The following is an 18,709-nucleotide window of genomic DNA, read 5'->3' as shown; positions in this document are numbered from 1 at the left end:
TGCGGAGGGACTCCCCACTTACAGATTGTTGGTAAGGAAGAGGCTGGCATTGTTCTGCACATAGTGCATGGCCGACTTGGACCATTTGCGCATGTGCTCGCGTCCAAGGACCAGCACACGCTTGTTGCGCTCCTTGAAGTGCCGCACCACAGTCGCGAGCAGCTTTGCCAGCTGCTGTGGCGCCTTCTTGGCGCCCGTTGAGTAGGCCACATTGAGGCCATCGATCACACAGTCGTAGGGTGCGGTCTTCTCCACGTACTGCTTGAAGCGCAGCACCTCCTCGGGCGTGGACTTCTGGAACACATCGCCCCGAATGAGCACCTTCTCCAGGAAGCATTCGCTCAGCTGTCGGAACTGCTCTTCGCTGATGGCCACCGGCTGCAGATGCTGCCGGCACTCCAGGCACTTGCCCAACGGTCCCAGTCGACTGGCGGTCACCCGCAGCTGTTGTGGCAGCTGCTCGCCCAGCTGGAGCAGCCGTTCGGCCACCTTCTGGCTGACGAGAATGTTGTGGCGCTCCAGGAACTGCAGCAGACGCTCCAGTTGGACGCTGGCGGTAGCTGGCTCCTGGGCGAGGCGGTTGAGCAGGGCCAGGTACACCTCGCACTTGGGCTGCTTGCGGGCCAGGACCATTTCCTCGAGCAGGCGCCAGGCCAGCTCCGTCTGGTCGCTCTGCCCGAAGGCCTTTTCTGTGAGGGCACTGTAGGCGGATACGCTGGGCGTGCTGGTCACCTTCATCATCTCGAGCAGTGGCAGGGCACGCTGCCAGTGGTCTGTGGTGGCCACCAGGCCGTGGATCAACTGCTCGCAGCTGGTGGCGTCCAGAGTCTCGTGGGCGGCCTGCAGCGACTCGCAGATTTTGAGTATGTCCCGCTGCTCCTCCTCGCTGAGCGGACGTGTGTGATAGGCCGCATTGTAGACGCGCAGCAGGCGGCCCAGGGTGGCCGCATTGGGTTCGGCCCCCGTGCTCTTTAGGTAATCCACGTAGTTCTTGGCCAGCGGCAGCTGCTGTGGCCCGCTGCACACGCCCAGGATGACGGCGTCCACGTTGTGGCCATTGATGTGCCTGTAGCCCTCGATTAGCGAGTGCCGCACGCTGTGCCACTCATCGCCGCTCAGCTCCTGACGCCTTTCGAAGTAGTTGCTCTTCAGCTGCTCCAGCTGGTCGGAGCTGCCCAGCAAATGGGGCCGCTTATGCTGGCTGGCCATCAGGCGGTGGGGGCCCCCAGGCCATCGCAGGTGCCGCAGCAGTCGTATGTTATACATAATCAACAATTTCTAATGAATGTTTTATTTATTTTCATTTAGTTGTTGCGTTTTTGAACATTTTGTAAATATACCAATTCCAACAGTCTGGCAGCCCCGTAGACACTGCACGTACATATTCAAAATGCATAATAAAACGCTATCGAGTGTTGAATTATTGTAATTTAATTAATGCTTTGTTGCTTTCTACTAATTGTTGCATTGTATTCTTTATTAAAATCAATATTTATGTATTGTTTTTACCGGCTCTGGCAGTCTGGCAGCACTTTCCCGCCATTGGTCGTCGGTAATCGATTAGCGATATCTGCAAACAGCTGATTAGCCCGGCATTTTTTGTGCGAATTGTGAAATATTTTTGCAAAGCCATGTCCGAGACTGCAGCGGAAAACACTGCCGAGGCAGAGGAAAAGACTGAAACTGAGCCTGAGGCGGGCAAAGAGCTGTCCCAGGAGACGGATACAAGGAATCTACTGCAGACAGCCGCGGCCGTGCAGGAGGATGAGGAGTTAGCCAACGTCGTGACCGCCGAGGAGTATTTGATGAGCAAAGATGTCGTCCTTCTGGAGTACGAGAAGCAAATGTTTCTCGATCTGGTCCATGCGGACGGTCTGCTAGTGTGTGCCAAGTAAGTGTTTCCCCCCATTCTGGCGTGCCCACACTCTAGTAACGCCTTGAATTCTCCGCCCTTAACAAGGGGCCTGAGCTATGAGCGCGCCTTGGTTCACATTTTCAAGGCGTACAGCGATGCTGGAAACCTAATTCTGGTTATCAATAGCTCCGACTGGGAAGAAACTTACTACAAATCGAAAATGGAAGCCAAATACATCCACGAGGTGGCCAATACGGCAACAGAAAGGTGAGAAAAAAGACAAAAAAAACAAAACCATTCGCTTTCCTTTTAATATCTCTCTCTCACTCATATTCGTGTTTGTGCCGCAGGGAGCGTGTTTATCTGGAGGGAGGGCTGCAGTTCATCAGTACTCGGATCCTGGTGGTTGATCTGCTCAAGCAGCGCATCCCCATCGAGTTGATCACCGGAATAGTGGTGCTGCGAGCGCACACCATCATCGAGAGCTGCCAGGAGGCGTTCGCCCTGCGCCTGTACCGGCAGCGCAACAAGACGGGCTTCGTAAAGGCATTCTCCAACAGTCCGGAGGCCTTCACCATCGGCTACTCGCACATCGAGCGCACCATGCGCAATCTGTTCGTGAAGCAGCTTTACATTTGGCCGCGATTCCATGCCACAGTACGCGGCGCCCTCAAGCCGTGGCAGGCGCAGACGATCGAGCTGCATGTACCGCTCAGCCAGCACATGACCTCCATCCAGACGCACATTCTGGACATCATGAACTTTCTGGTGCGCGAGATCAAGCGCATCAATCGCAACGTGGACATGGAGGCCGTCACCGTCGAGAATTGTGTCACCAAAAAGTTCCACAAGATTCTGCAGGCGCAGCTGGACTGCATCTGGCATCAGCTCAACTCCCAGACGAAGCTGATTGTCGCCGATCTCAAGATCCTGCGCAGCCTGATGATGTGAGTGCCGCCCAGTCTGGGCACAGTCTACGTAGAATTTGGCTTCAACTTTCGATCACATTTACAGCTCCACCATGTATCACGATGCTGTGAGCGCCTATGCCCTGATGAAGCGCTACCGCAGCACGGAGTATGCGCTGAGCAACTCGGGATGGACGCTCCTCGATGCCGCCGAGCAGATCTTCAAGCTATCCAAGCAGCGCGTCTACAATGGCCAGCAGGGTGAGTCTCTCAGCAGCCAGCAGAGTGCAGCCCTAAAATGACATTAAATCCAACAGAATTCGAACCTGAGCCATGCCCCAAGTGGCAGGCACTGACTGAGCTGCTCACGCAGGACATATCGCAGGAGAAGCATCGAGTGGAGCAGCCCAAGGTGCTGATACTATGCCAGGATACGCGCACCTGCTACCAGCTGAAGCAGTACCTAACCCAGGGCGGTCCACGCTTCCTGCTGCAGCAGGCCCTGCACCACGAGGTGCCCGTGGGCAATCTAAGCGACAAGTATGCACGCGAGAGTCAGTCCATTGCGACAGGAAAACCAGCATCAGCAGCCACCCCCAAAGCAGGAGCCTCAGGAGTCACAGTGGAGTCCTCCCAGCCTCCAGCTGCTGCTGTTGCAATGGATGAGTTGTCGCAGCTACTAAGCGAAACGGATGCGGAGGCGCAGCATTTTGAGGAGAGCTACATGCTAACGATGACCCAGACACAGCTCCAGCCACAGCCACAGCCACAGGGTCAGTCACAGGAGAAGCAACTAAAATCGGATCCGAATGATTCAATTTTCGAAACAATACCCGAACTCGAACAATTCGATGTGACGGCTGCCCTCGAGGCTGCAGCACACCTAAAGCAGCCCTACGTTTGCCTGCAGACCTTCAAGACGGAGCGCGAGGGCTCAATGGCACTGGAGAATATGCTGGAGCAGCTCCAGCCGCACCATGTGGTCATGTACAACACCAATGTGACGGCCATACGGCAGCTGGAAGTGTTTGAAGCGCGTCGCCGCCTGCCCCCCGCCGAACGTATGAAGGTTTACTTTTTGATCCACGCACGGACCGTCGAGGAGCAGTCCTACCTGACGAGCCTCAGGCGCGAGAAGGCCGCCTTTGAGCTGATCATCGATACAAAAAGCGTGAGTCAAATAAATATTTTGCTTGGCCGAAATGGGGGATTTGTAATTGTTTTTGTGTTGAAGTTGCTTTAACAGATATTTAGATGTGTTGTCCCGGCGCTGGGATCTGCTTCTCTACTTGCAATTGCGCTTTCTCTTCGTGCTCAGGTTACACTTGCCCTTTTTGCTGTGTGCAGCTGTGCCCGTGAATAGCTTCTTGACGCGATCTAGGATAGAAAAATTCGGACTCTTCCGACTCGAACGCTGTTTCTTCTTCTCGGCAGCCCTGCGTCGCCGGGTGGCAGCTGCTTCGCTTTGCTGCACCAGAAACTTTGGTCGTATCTTTACAGCGGCAGGCTGGAAAGGAATCGTCTTAAGTAATGTGGGCAGAATGGAAAGAGTGTTTAACCTACCTCGAATTTGCACTTTTGTTGGCTCGTTAGCTTGCCCCATGCCTTGGTGGCACAGGTCACGGCTTCTATCGAGGTTAGGCCCATGTGCTTTCTACGATATGCATGCACAAACTCCCGAAACGCCTTGCGGCTTACAGCACCCATTTGAATGGATCCCTTTCCACTCATATTAAACAGCACCAAAAATAACACACAACAATTAAAAATTAAAAATTAAAAATCCGAAAACTAGAAAATAATTTGGTGTTGACTCGTTGAGCGAATTGTTAACTATGAGACTGAAATGTGTGAAAAGTCAGAGCTCCAAACTATGGATAACTTTGAAAACGAATGACAGGCAGGCCTACTCTATGATATAAATTTATGGAAAATTACTTAAATGCCTCTAAAGACGGTTCTTGTAGGAATATGTTTCTACCTTTAGCTCTTTCTGTGCCTCGAACGAGTCCGTTACTCTCTTTGAATGTGCAGACTCAAATCTCACATATATTTAACTCCTTCTGCTTACACTTCGAATAGATTGACTCCTAACGGGCTCCATTCATGTACCCATTTGTGATACTCCTTTTTTTTGTTGCAGAAAATGGTTGTGCCCGAGTACCAGGACGGCAAGACGGATGAGGCCTTTGTACTCTACAAGAGCTACGATGACGAGCCGGCAGGGGACAATGCCCAGAGTAGACTAGCGGGCGGACAGCCGCAGGGTCATAGGGAGACGCCAAAGGTGATTGTGGACATGCGAGAGTTCCGCTCGGATCTGCCCTGTCTCATACACAAGCGCGGGCTGGAGGTGCTGCCGCTGACCATATCCATCGGGGATTATATACTGACGCCGGAGGTGTGCGTGGAGCGCAAGTCAATCTCGGATTTGATTGGATCCCTCAACTCGGGAAGGCTGTACAATCAGTGCGTCCAGATGCAGCGCCACTATGCCAAGCCCATACTGCTCATCGAGTTTGACCAGAACAAGCCGTTCCATTTGCAGGGAAAGTTCATGTTGTCGCAGCAGACGACGGCCACCAATGCGGATATTGTGCAGAAGCTGCAGCTGCTCACACTGCACTTCCCCCGGCTGCGGCTCATCTGGTCACCCAGTCCGTACGCGACGGCCCAGCTGTTTGAGGAACTGAAGCTGGGCAAGCCGGAGCCGGATCCCCGCCAGGCCGTGGCCCTCGGCAGCGAGGAGCCCGTGGCCGGCGAGCAGCTGCAGTATAACAGCGGCATACACGACTTCCTGCTCCGTTTGCCCGGCGTTCATACGCGCAATGTGTACGGCCTGCTGCGGAAGGGCGGCAGCCTGCACCAGCTGCTGCTGCGCACCCAGGCGGAGCTGTCCGAGATGCTTCAGTCGCAGGAATGTGGCAAGCTGCTCTACGACATTCTGCATGTGGCCCATCTGCCCCAGAAGGACGAGGTGGCCGGCTCCACGGCCCTGCTGGCTGCTGGCAAACAGTTTGGCGCCGGCTCGCACAATCGTTTCAGGAAGGCCGCCGTCGAGTCGCGTCGGGGTCGGCACTGAACAGCGGAAACAGCAGGAGGAGTAGGAGGAGCTGGAGTGCAGCCAGGCGTGCAGTGCAGAGCAAACAGAGAGCGCAAAATTATGGAAATTTTTAAACGTTGCAATTAAATCGGATAAAACAGCAGCCGCAGTGGGAGAGGCAGCAGCAGGATCAGGTAGATGTCTGGCCAACACAGACAACGTTGACAATCGGGGACAGTGATGACCACTGGGGATGCCCACGGCCAATGGCCAACTGCCACCGACTACTGCAGCTGGTTGCTGCAGATGCCCATCAGGGAGGTGACCGGCGCATATAAAATCCATTTTCAATACATTTTTAATTGCCTTCGCCTGATGAGAGAGAGAGAAACTCCCGCCGGTGCCCAGCAACTCCTCTGAAAGGGGATGGAGTGGAATGAGGAGCAGCAGCAGCAGCCGCCGGACGGACAGACCCTGTGATATATATGCCAGCTATGTGCCTCTGTTGCCAGTCAGCCTGCAGTATAAAATAGCGAAAAACTGTTGGATATAAGAAATAAATGTATGAATAAGGCTATAAAAAGAGATTGAGGGTATGTTATACCTGCATGTATTACACAGCATATATTCGTATACATAGGAGGCAGTGTTTGTGCTCTTTCTATCAAGAGAATTCAGTAAAAAGCAGCAAGCAAATTGGTCAGAGATTAAGGATTCATGATACTTCCTGCAATTTATTGTGCACATATTTAAAACTACTCTCGGGGCTTTACGTTTAAGAAGATATTTCTGCATAAGCTGCAAGCATTTTGCATTATTTTAGGACGAATTCTTCGCCATTAATTCAAACTTGAAAACGAATTGATTTGTGCTTGAGGGAAAAGGAAAACAATTCTCCCCGCGGATTAATGGTTTTTAAAATAATTAAATTACACCCTACGTTGATTGGAAACATTTTTCTAATTGTAACTACAAGCAGCCAATCTAAGTAGTCCTTGGGATCAGTAACAAACCAAACCCCAACTTTACCCCAATCCCACACGACTAAATTCCAAATTCTTTTTATTTTCGTTTCGACAGCAGGAAGGACAATGGCCGCCAACGGACAGCAGGAGGATGAGCCGAGGCCCAGCACTAGTCGGGGAGCGGGCACTCACCCGAGTGTCTCGTACGAAGACGCTTCGATGCTGATGGTCCTTGATGTGTTGATGGAGCTGCTGCGCGGCTACGTGTCCCTGGCACGCCTCATGCCATCCGAGCAGGAGCGAGAACTGGCTCAAAGCGCACTGCTGGTCATCAACGAGGACATCGAGCGGGTCCACGAGAACCGCTTCAGTAGCCCAGAGCACCGTACCAACCAGTTGGAGGTCTTCAGCGAGAGTGTGCGCCGCTCCCGGGCCCATGCGCGACTCATCCGGAACATGGTGCACCAGACGCGCCTGCGCCATGCAGCCACCATGTTCGAGAGCCAGGTCTGTGGGCTGCCCGATGCCGGCGGTGATGATGGTGGCCTGGCTCGTCGCATGTCCGCCAATATGTTCCCGCATTTAGGGCCACTTGAAAAGCTAGATCCCTCAGAGGAGGTTCATGGTGAAGAGCATCTGGCGCGACAGGAGGAGGAACTGCAATGGCTTCGACGACTCTCCATTCTCTTCATGCGAGAACTCAATCTGGATGTGGCCGAGAGCTGGCTTCCTGCTCGACAGGCGGAGGGGGCCCATGAAATGCAGCTGAAGCAGCGGCAGAAGAATCAGTAGCTGCCGCGACATCGGAGCCCCCCCTTGCTATAGAAACGTGGAACACAAAGCATACCGAATAATCTGAATAAAACTCACTAGACACAGTGTACAACCATAGTACATGCAGTAGAAATTGCATACCCAGGAAGAGACTCATGCCCGTGTCAATCCCCGCTATACCTCCATTCCCCATCCTCCATCCAACAAAGAGTCGTCGCATAATTTCAAAAACCACAATTGGATGCCAATTGAATAGACCGCTAAGCGAGGTAATTGGCATTCGGAATGGAATGGAATGGAATAGAAAGGAATGGCACAGGATTGGAGCATTTGATACGATGGCATGGTCATGGCTATGGGGAGTTCAATGGAATGCAGCGTGACAGGGGGGGGGGGGGTTCCATTTTGTTTGGCTTTGCCATTTGCCTTTTTACTTTTTGTTTAGGCGAAAGCTGTCATCGAATAAGAGCTACCCTTTGTTGCACTTTTCATAGTTTGGTTCCTGCATAAATTTGCATGTCACCACATCAATCAACACATTTTCTGTTGGTTTTATTCATAGTAGGATCCATTGCTCCAAGTAGATAATGTTATCCTCTATCCCAAAGGGCTCCAGGGAGACTGTCTATAGTGTGTGCAGCTTCTTGCGTCTGTTGGCGGCTCAATGCCGTCTGTTATGGTAGAAAACTCTTCGGTTGTCGGTCAGACTTAACGGAAAATCTCTTTTCATGTTTTGTTTGGTGTTAGTTTTTGCCTGCTAATCGACTGATGTCCGACTGCCGTATGGCTCATTGAGCAAAGCGCGCTTAGAGTGTGTTTCTGCTTGTTTGCATTATCTCTCACTCACTCTCTCTGTGTTTTCTGGCTTTGCGGCCTCCGCTCCGGTGTGTCAAAGCATTTTTGCCAATTGGCTGCGCTTTGTGCCGTCGAATTGGGATGCCAGCGGCTCCAGATCGAGTGGAATGCCCACGTGGCATGGGCAAGTGCATGAGTTGGGCTGGTGGTGGGGAGCAGAGGGCACAATTAAAACTCTATTACAGGGCCTCGCCCCCGATTTCTTTGCTGGGATTTTGTGCGCCAATTTTGGTGCGCCTCGGGGGCCGTTGTCTTTCGTTCTGTTCTCTTCGTTCCCTGCCGTCTCCTTTGCCGTTCCCGTTGCCCTTTCGTCCCATTCCGCTGTGGGCTCTCATCGCTCGTCCATTGTTAGATGGGACCTTAACAAACGCTTCAATCAAGTGGCGGACAATGGGTATTTTCCATCTCTCCTTGCCCTATTCTGGCAAGCAGTAAGTATTCTCCCCCACAATGAACAGCGTTAATTCTCACTAGCAATGGGTCTTTGAATTGTTTTCTAGATAGTTGTTTTCTGTGAGTGTTTTTGGAATACTTATTGGACTTCTTCTCATCACCAACTGATGTTTTTCAATTCCTTACCAGTTCTACGATAAGCGCATTCCCTAGTCCATTTATAGCACGAGCAATTGGTTTTTCCCAAGTTCCCAACCGCTAAATAAGAGGCCCACAAATTGAGCAACAGAAGACAAAAAACAACAAAAAACAGAGCACTGGATTCGATCGAGTGGCAAATGAAATTATGCGGAAATTCCTAGAATTCAATTGAGCAAAGTTAATTAATTCGATGATACTAATTGATCAACATTAATTAAAAACTTTTTGCATACTTCATTGTCGTGATGGTAGGACCACAGAGAGGGGGTGGAGAGGCAGGTCGACCCAATTTCGAATCATTCCCTCCCATTCTGAGAAGCAAATTAAGAGCCGAGCCGAGCCGCCGCCGCCAGCAGCAGCAGCAGCAGCATCGTTAACCACAGGCATCATTAGGAGTGGGCGGAGGCAGCCCACAGTGACTGGAGCTGGCATTTGAATTGTTGGCAGGATATTTCCTGTACGGCTGGCCAAACACAGCGATTTTGAATGGTGGTGGACACCACACAATGGACACACAGACAGTCACAAATCGAACTTGAATCGAACCAATTATCAGTGCATTTTCGGGCCATGGAAATGGACTTCTAAGTAGCTTACGGGTAGATTACTGAATCGAAACAAAACGAAACGCAACGAAACCCACGAAAACAGTTTTTACCACAGATTGTTCACTTGCTCGATAAAAGCTGCACCCATGAAATAAATGAATAATAATCATAGCTGAATCCTGGAGTTCAAAGTATCAACCGGAAGGGATGGGATGCCAAATCCCTTGCCGTTCCTTACTTAAATATCTACCCTCTCGAACATGTTTCCATTCCAACTAAAGTCAAGCATGTCCAGCCATAGGCCTTTGCGTTGAAGTTACAATTACTTGATTTAGCATTTAGCACTTGCTGCTCGTGTGGAGTCTACTCCTCCTGCCTGCCTGCCTGCCTGCCTGCCTGGAATTTCATTAGTCAAAGTCAAAGGCACAGAGAGAGGGAGCAAGCCATATGTCAGGCGTGCCATCGATTTTTGCTTAATTTCATTAGGCTCGAGTGCAGAGTGCGGGCAGGGGGCCCTGCCACTGTCAAAGTGTTCAACAATTTGACACATTTCATGTATGTTGGCCTTGTGTTGGAGTAAAATGCATTCAAGAATGTACCGACTGCACCGAAATGCATACTTCAGTGCCATGGGATGCGAAATTCAACATTATGCTCGATCTTTTGGGTTATCTTTTGACCTTAAATCATTTTAAATATTTTGTACATGTCAGCCATGGGGCTGTATCGATGAAAATTCAAAGAAAGTCTCTGCATATCGTGAAAAATCACAAATAACACAAAGCGCCGATGCTGGATAGTAGCAAAAAAGTCAAAGGAGTGTCTTTGCATTTCGATTATACTTGGCCCCTCCACAGGTTCTGCTTCCATTTCCGCCAAATGTCACGCACAGCCAAGGCCAGCGGGCGGGGCAAAATGTCTAAACATGCAACAAACTAAGCGGGAACCATCCCCGCCCATGTTCGCCACTTTGCCATATCAACGGAAGCCGGAAGCGCCGCCTTAGTCACGGAAGACAAGTTGTCACCGCAGCTCCCTTCATCTTTGGTTCTCCTGGCCATCGCTCGACCTTGTTCATCATTTTGTGTACACGGTACAGGCACATCCGCAGCCACTCCAAGCTGATTTTGATTTTTCAATCAAGCTCTAAAACTTAATCAAGTTTAAGCATAATTAGGTTGCCACAAGGCAACCCATAGCTAACTCCTCGTAGAGCCAAAGGAGCATAATCTTGAGCCAGCCTTGCTGGGTTTGATTTACTCAAGTGTAGCCCGATTGCTGCACAAGGAAGTTTCCCATCGAGCGATGCACCAACCAAAATTAAATTTCTAATAAAAGATTTCTTTATATTTCAGCTTCTTTGTTGTTCTTTCCTTCGGGCTTCAAATATTTGTAGATTCCCTCAGAGAGAACCTTTTGCAATCCGAGCTTTCACTTTGGCTTAAGTTCCATCGAATCTCTCGAATCTCTCGATGTTCTCTCTGCTAAACGATGCCCTCCACTTTGCCCGGGCGGAGCAGCTTATCATAAATGACAAATCTTAAAGCGAATGGGAATGGGAATGCCAAAACGACCAACAACCGAATGGAAGCACCAGAAATGCCAGCCAGACAGCTCCACACTCTCCACGAATTCTCGAGTGCCCCAAACGGCTGGCTGGGCTGGGTCTGGCCTGTCGTTCCCATTTGCCTGCATTTGGTGTAAATGTAAATGTAAACGAAATAATCGCTGGCCCATATCTCGGTAGGTGGTGGAAATTGCCCCTCAATGGGTGGGGGGAAATGGGGCAGTCACTTGCAGGGAAAAAGCAGCCAAAAAACACATGAACCAAAATGTAAATCTTAGTTGGTTCTTCTGTTTTTCCTATTATTAAAGAGCTCGAAGATGGTTGGGGGGAATGTTAATGGGTTTGTACTTCCTCTGATCTCTCTCTTCGGGAGGTAGTCTTGAGTCTGTTGCAGCGGCTTTTAAGAGTATACTCTTGCAACGGCATAGAAGTCTAAACGGTTCCAGGACCCACTGTGTAGGGTTCTTCAATCCGAAAGCCTGCTCCCTTGTCTCACTTGATCCCTGTGCTGAAGGATCACTAAAGAGCTCTCAGACACTGAATCTTGTGTTTTTTTTTAAAGGTATTCAATCAGAGATTGATTGACTTAATGTAGATGCCCATGCACAGGCGTTTCCTTCTAGATATCAGCTGTGGTATGTGCCCATTCTGCTGGCAGGGTGTGGGCGGCAGGATTCAGCAGGCTTTTGCTCTTGGGAGACACTTGTTCGACAAGTCCAGATTACATGTTGCAACTCAAAATGCCGTTCCTTGCCCGCTTGTTGGTGGTGTCACAATCACCCACTGTCATGCCCGCCTACTTTGGCTCCTCCTGCTTCTGCTTCTGCTCCTGTGATATGTGGTTAAATGGCCAACACACACTGCACACCGGCAGGATGGACAGCAGGAGTAGGAGGGCGGTGACCCAATTCGTATTGATTTCAGTGAGAGAGAGTCCTAGTTGTAGTCGTACTCCCCCATTCATTTTTGGGACTGAACAAGAGGGCAACCGTTGGCTTTTATTGTTTGCCTGCTGTTTGCCAGGAATTCCCCAAAGCCATCGTACAGATGTGTGGTCCTCGATAAGCAGCTATGCGCACCTATGCAGTACCCAAAATTGGGCTGTCAGATGGGTCTCTGTGTGTGTGTGTGCGTGTTGGCTTGAGGTTAAATAGGAACTGCGCCAACTTATAACGCAAGCAACTTCCACTTCCGCTTTCACTTCGACTTCCTGCTGCTGCTTGCTGGACGAAGGACGTTGTGTGTGCCGACTGGCTCTGCCTGCCTGCCTGCTTGCCTGCCTCATTTCTTGTCTCTGCCTTCGTCCTGTCCCTTATGCCCTGCCCTTTGGCATTCGCAGAAACTATTAAATCACATTTTACGAGCGTTAAGTGCACAATTAAAAGCATTTCGTTAATGTGGAAAATGTGGCGCTGTCTTGGGCCCTGCCTGAACATCTCCACTCCCCATTCTTTGCCCTTGCGCAGCCTTCTCTGCCTTCTCTTTCTCTCTGTGTCTCTATCTTCCATTCCATTGTGATGTAATTAAATTTTCAGCTGCCAGTCCGCGCATTGCTTTGCGTACACCTTGGGAGCACTTTTCTTGGAGGGGGGTCTGAATGGCTGTGGCGGGAGGAGAGCTTGCCGTCTGACTGGGGCATTGGGGGATTTTGGGGTGTTTGCAGAGTGCAGAGCCATTATGCCGGGTCTCCTGTGTGTCCTTGCTTCTGGAAAAACAAACTAAATCGATTATGGTTTGATGTAAATTTGCTTTTCATTCCCCGACTAAGGCCATTAGAATGTTGTCTTGAGGCAGTGGCTGGAGGGTGGTGTGGGGGCAGAGTGGGCAGAGTGTAGCAGCAATGTAAATGAATTGAATATGATTCTTATATAAAACAGCTGCATCAAGGATTAGTAGAACGTTGATGCAGCAAAATTAGGACAAAAAGGTAGGGGAAATATGCCACATAAAAGACTGAATATCATAGAAGTAAGTGCCAAAATTATGTTTAAATAAACCCTAAATCAATAGAGTACATTTACGTGTGTTTGTGGCTGTCCTAAAGGGTATTCCACAGCTATCCGGATCAAGGTAGAGCACCTGATGGCACATTTCTTGCTGCACGGCACGGGTATCTAGCTGCTGCTTCCCCCCACCATGCTGGAGGGGAGGCGCTTCATTAGGACTAAAACGCAAACTAAGTAAGTAATATGAGCTGTAGTAGTAGGCGTGTGAAGTGCACACTTGATGAATGGGGGGTCGGGCGTGTGGGGGGGGTTGAGCATTTCGGGTGTGGGGTACGAATGCAGCTTGAGTGTCACTCAAACCTCTTCACAGCTTCCGCAACCGCAACCAAATCCCTCTCACTCTCTCACTCACTCACTCGCTCGCTCACGCCTAAGTGCGGAAGCATGTTCAAGTGTGTTGGAAATGTTCCTTTTTTTTACTCCACTTTATTTGCGTTTGTTCCTATGTATATTTGTGTGCTGTGTGTGTGCTCCGGTCCGTTCCGTCTCCCCCCATTTTGTTCCGTTATTAAGTGGTAGCGGACAAGGTGAAGGTGAAGCAGCGGAACTCTTCAGTTCGACATTAGGCAGTAGATGCGATCGAGGAATCATCTCAGGTGGGCAGGCGTCTAAATAGTTAATGGAATTGAAATCTGAGATGATTTTGGGTGATTCGAGTTTTAGGTGAAAGTGTGCACCATTGATGAGTACAAACAGAAAGTCGGGCAGCTGCATACGCGAATGTGAAAGTATGTAATATCACGCTGAACGGTAACAGTGGCAGGGGACACAGCGCTGTAACAGTGAGCGGGGACATAGAACTGTAACAGAGATCTGTAACAGCGAGCTGGGACATATAAATGTTACAGCGATCTGTAGCACGAGTGGGGAAATAGAGCTGTAACAGATATATGTTAAAGCGAGCGGTTACCGGCGGAGGGGACACAGCGCTATAACAGTGAGCGGGGCTTTAAATATGTAACAGAGCTCTGTTACAGCGAGCGGTGACACCAACCAGACACTGCAATCAGTAAAAGCCAGAGGGGACACAGCGCTGTAACAGCGAGCGGGGAAATATAGCTGTCACAGAGATCTGTAACAGCGAGCGGGGAAATAGAGCTGTTACAGAGAGATCTGTGAAAGCAATCGGGGACATACAGCAGTCACAGCGAGCAGTAAAAGGCAGAGGGGACAGAGCGCTATAACAGCGCTCTAACAGCGAGCGATTACATTAATCGGTAACAGCGTGCTAACATGATGCACATTTGGAACAGGTTTTCTGTACAGATCTCAAACGAAATGTTAAGAAAATCAATTATTTTGCTTTGAAAAATTGATATTTTATTGGGCTACGTTCTGATCAATAAACGGATGACATTTTCATGAAGTTTCTGTTGCTGAGTTTCGTTTGTGTTCCATCCTCGAGGGGGAACAAGAACAAAGTAAAGTTTTGCCTCGACTGGGCCGGACATCGTCAAAAGGTGGGTTTATGTGCAATCAGAGACTGCCATCCATAAACTGTCCAAGTAATGAAGGGGTGCCCCCGTAGAAGGACTAGACAGAGGATGATTTTAATCGAAGGGATCAAGCGGCACACGACCAGCCCCCCGCCCCATCGAATCCACCAACCCAAACGTTGAACGGAGTCGTTCTCAATTCACTTTGGTCAATGTCCTGTACTCTGGTGTTGTGTAGTTTCTGGCTTCGTTTCTTTACGGGGCTCTGGCTCTGTGCCTGTTCGTGTTCGTGTCTGGGCTGTCCGGCAGTGGCCAAGTCTTAAGACCCATAAAACCCATGTAGCATAACTAATAGGTCTTTGGCCATAGAGTTTTGTTTATTCTTTGTTTCTCCTGCCTGCAGTTCTCCTGACAACCCCCCATTCCCCACCTGTCCATGTCCAGCCTTTAGCTTTGGCTGTTCCCAATCCCGGAGCCTTCCGGGCCCCCACAGCCATCAGGGCTTCGACATGGCATTGCAGTTCAATGCACGGGCGTTGAAATTGTTTTCATTATTTCATTTCATTGGCCCACCACCGCCAGGTGCACCTGTGAGTTATGGCCAGCAGGTACTGGAATACTAGGGGTTATGAGGCCAGGGATTACAGCCAAGCTATGGCAACCCCGCCCCAGCACCCATCGCAGTGTTTCGTGCCATGCCAGAGCCATGCTGTGGCAAAAGGTATGAGCCATTAAATAAATACCAGCGCCAATCTGAAACCGGTGCACAGAGGAATAACGCTTCGGCAAGGATCAAGCGAAGAAGCGAAGAAAAGCGGGGACATGGGCCATGGGAAATGGGAAAAGTGTCGCCGAAGAAGTTCAAATAAAAATTCATAATTCAAACTTAATTCAAGACGAACGAGTGCGTGTCCGCGTAGAAGCAGCGGTGGAGCAGTGGCATAATCACATGCAGCAGCTCCAGGCTGTGATTTCCTATTGGAATAATTCGAAGCAAATATGTTGATTAGTATTCGGATAGGTGGCTGGCAATATCCACATATTTATGCCATACACTTTGCTGAAACTCCCCCTAACTTTGACCAATCGTGATCGAGCCCTAATCGAAGGGCACTTCTACGTAGCTCTCATCATACATCATTTGCTCAGTCTTCAATGAACATTTAGATAGATAGCTCTCCTGGAATGTACATTGTCTGATAGAAAGCTCACATACGGCAAAAGCAACTTCTAACGTATTTTTGTTAGACTCTACCCCAACTTTGGGGACTTTAACAATTACGAATATTTATTTGCCTAATTTGGATACATAATCCAATGCATAATACATCCATTTCTTAGCCTGTACGTTGATCCTCCCAAGGGATTCTGTCTCTATCTTCGCACTTCACTCCCAATCGATTTAACAGTTTTTTGCCCAACCCTTTAGGAGGATTATTTATCCATTATAATGTATCTACTAGTGTCGGCCATTAGCCTGTGATTACCGACTAAAGGATTTTCTCATCGCAGATGTGTGCCTGCGCCTGTGTGTGTGCTTAAATCAAATATTGGCACAGGTGTACGTGCATGTAAGCCGTGAATTATGCATACATCCGACCGTGTGCGCTTGTGTGCATCGTGGCGCTTGAGCATAAATAAAATAATTGCTTATGTCGCGTGGCGCAACTCCTCACCTGTCCACCTTTATAGCCTATCCTTCCTGCACCAGTTCCTGTGCTGATCCGCCTGTCTGCGTTCTGTGTCGTTTGTGTCTGCGCCTAACAAGGAAATATTCCACCGATTAGTCACAGATAAATTGCCAAATGGATCTTGGTTAGAGAATCGATTTATTTTCTAATAATTCTCTATTATCTGGCGGGGATAATAGAATTTATTCATATGTAAAGATATGTATCCAATTTCGTTTATCTTTCATGGAACTATCGACTCAATGCCTCTGCCATTGCTCTCAGCCCCGAAGCTTGTTTTTTTCCGCTGAATTTTCTTGATGCTCTTTTCGGTTATATATATTTTTACGAGTATATTGGCAAGTGTTATTTTTTATTTTATTTTTAGCTCCTTCCATTGTTCCGGTTACTCTGGCATGGGCATAATAAATAAGAGCTGGGCGAGGGAGCCGCATAATCTGAGCATTCCCTGAATAATTGAATGCCAGAGGAAGGCCATGGTATGGCCATTCGATTCGTCGTAATGGAGAGCAAAATTCATGGAATGTTTATTAAACACAATTCCGTAAGCCGATTACAGTAACAGCAAAAACAAAATAGGTGCACCCGTCCCCAGTCGGAGTCCACAGGCGGAGTTCCAAGTCCCAATAAGCGAGACTCAGTTCCGTTGTCATTTGGCATCCGCTTTGTGGGGGGTTGAAACAATTTATGGGCTCTTCTGTGAGTACAGCAGCCATCCGTAGTGGACCCGTTTGGGCTTCCTGGGGTAGCCAGGATCCCCGAGAGTAAGCGATCTTTGTGTACCGAATGTTATGTAATCCTCGCCAGTTTTCTGCTCCCTTAAATGAATGTAAATTCCAGTTCCTTTTTCCACTGGGTCTATTAAACTATTTCTGATGTATCTTTATGTCCATCTATCCATATCCAAATACTCTTGATGTCCTACTCCCCTCAACTTGACAAACTTTTTCATTAATTGCAATACCACCTGACCTCTGCACCCCCCACCCAAAAGTATTTGCATTTATTAACTTTTATATTTTGATACCGCTCTGTCTCTCTCTCTCTCTTGTGATATTTCTCATTCAGAATCAGTAGCAGCATCACCACGTCCCCATCTCTGTCTAGTGTTTCTGTCTCTGTCTGAGGCATCCTTCCATCATTTGTTTGGCTGCCTGGCATGGAGCTCATTTCTCTTTGTCGCTGCATGGAATTTCATTTGAAAATATGAGAAATATGAGAAATGCATTCGCTCCTAGGATCCATAAACGAATGTGTGTAGATGTAGATGTAGATGTGTGGCAGAAGAGCCTTCTCCTCCTTCTCCTTCTCCTCCTAGTCCACTCTTCTACTTCTCGTGTTGACTTTACCCAGATGGTTCAGGCACTCGCATCAGCTTTTCGCTCCTCTATTTATTCAAGCAATTGCCACTGTCAACACACATACTTACACACAGAGAAGCCACATTGATAGGCCAATGATGGGACGTGGAGGGGGATAAAATAGATAAAAATCGAAAATAAATTTCCCAGCATGAGAAGGGAAATGGAAATGGAAATGGCAATGCCAACATCTTAGCAGAGTCGAATCGCTTTCACTGCTGTCTCCTCTTCCATCTGAACATTTGAACCTCCTGCAATTGGACAATTCTATTTTTGTTTATCTTTGTCTACTCGTGCTCTGTTCAACTCATTTTCTTCATTTACATTTCCCCATTTTCGCCCATTCTTCCGTACCCAGCAAATGTTGTGCAAAGCAATAAACGGGAATGTGAATGGCGACAGGCGGCAGTCGACAGTCGACAGGCGACAGGAGAGACGGCGCTGACACTTGGGTCCGTGACTGGCTGCTGACTGCTGCGTTCTGCCATGCGCCACCCGCTCTCACTCGCTCCGATGGGTGGCCTACAATATGTTCAATGTCAATTCGAAAGGGGGCTCCGACAGGGACATGCCCGGCAGGCAATCAGGAAAGGAAACTCAGGGCATCCAGCGGATAATACATCAACAGCACGAATCGAAAGTAAATGCTCCTGCAGAAAAAAGAGTAGTAGAGCCTTCTGCCTCAGCCTCATTGTGCCATTAAGTGTATAGGATCGAGATATGGATAGCCTTTGCTGGGGTTAGTTCAATGAACTCTTCAATGGATCACAGTCTCGGCAGTGGAGCTCTTTCTCTGTCTAGTTAATCGTTGTACACAGGTTCAACTTATCTTTATGGTTATTTCCTGCTGGTCCGTGCTGGCTGCCTGTGACATGCATAAATTAACGCTTTTCACAGGCAGGACGTGGACGTGGACGAGGACGAGGACGTCAGGGGACAGCTGGAATGGCTGCTGCCCCAAAAAGTATGCAACAAGATTTGCGGGCCTGCCTACCATTTACGCAAATAAATGCGCCAAAACTTTTCTCCAGAGAAACAGGCACTCGAGCGGCTGGCAGAGCGGAACGGCTGAATAGTTAAAAAAGTGAGTGGGAGGGAGAGTGCGA

At 49.1% G+C, this 18,709-nt stretch overlaps 4 protein-coding genes across 6 annotated transcripts in view; 1 reads left to right on the top strand and 3 right to left on the bottom strand.

Moving 5' to 3' along the window:
* LOC117590774 (mitochondrial ribonuclease P catalytic subunit) overlaps nucleotides 1-1,332 on the bottom strand; it is a 1,755-nt gene extending 423 nt beyond the window's left edge. Inside the window, exon 1 of the mRNA XM_034283723.1 lies at nucleotides 23-1,332. Within this exon, the coding sequence (XP_034139614.1) occupies nucleotides 23-1,266 (1,244 nt within the window). The 5' untranslated portion in view covers nucleotides 1,267-1,332. The remainder of the gene's footprint in view (nucleotides 1-22) is intronic.
* The window catches only part of LOC117590777 (protein GUCD1), a 20,541-nt gene extending 10,884 nt beyond the window's left edge, over nucleotides 1-9,657 (bottom strand). For both annotated transcript variants that reach the window (XM_034283725.1, XM_034283726.1), the window contains exons 1-2: nucleotides 9,653-9,657; nucleotides 872-879 (exon numbers count right to left, since the gene is read on the bottom strand). The gene's annotated coding sequence lies outside the window, so the exon portion shown is untranslated. The remainder of the gene's footprint in view (nucleotides 1-871; nucleotides 880-9,652) is intronic.
* On the top strand, nucleotides 1,561-18,709 carry LOC117590771 (DNA repair endonuclease XPF). Of its 2 annotated transcripts, XM_034283718.1 has the most exons (7): nucleotides 1,561-1,891; nucleotides 1,961-2,122; nucleotides 2,206-2,802; nucleotides 2,870-3,024; nucleotides 3,081-3,934; nucleotides 4,907-5,881; nucleotides 18,699-18,709. In XM_034283718.1, exons 1-6 carry the CDS (start codon nucleotides 1,632-1,634, stop codon nucleotides 5,843-5,845), a joined length of 2,967 nt encoding a protein of 988 aa, XP_034139609.1. In that variant the 5' UTR covers nucleotides 1,561-1,631; the 3' UTR covers nucleotides 5,846-5,881; nucleotides 18,699-18,709. The 2 variants fall into 2 exon arrangements, with proteins under 2 accessions (XP_034139609.1, XP_034139608.1); XM_034283717.1 differs by lacking the exon at nucleotides 18,699-18,709 and having other exon boundaries at nucleotides 4,907-6,627.
* LOC117590779 lies at nucleotides 3,949-4,597 on the bottom strand. Its single transcript, XM_034283729.1, has 2 exons — nucleotides 4,327-4,597; nucleotides 3,949-4,270 (listed from the first exon to the last, which is right to left on the bottom strand). The coding sequence occupies exons 1-2, from the start codon at nucleotides 4,492-4,494 to the stop codon at nucleotides 4,049-4,051; spliced, it is 390 nt and encodes a 129-aa protein (XP_034139620.1). The 5' UTR covers nucleotides 4,495-4,597; the 3' UTR covers nucleotides 3,949-4,048.

This window comes from Drosophila guanche, unplaced genomic scaffold (assembly GCF_900245975.1).
Source record: "Drosophila guanche unplaced genomic scaffold, DGUA_6, whole genome shotgun sequence".
NCBI classification, from domain to species: domain Eukaryota; kingdom Metazoa; phylum Arthropoda; class Insecta; order Diptera; family Drosophilidae; genus Drosophila; species Drosophila guanche.
This window is presented reverse-complemented; position numbering and strand designations above follow the sequence as displayed.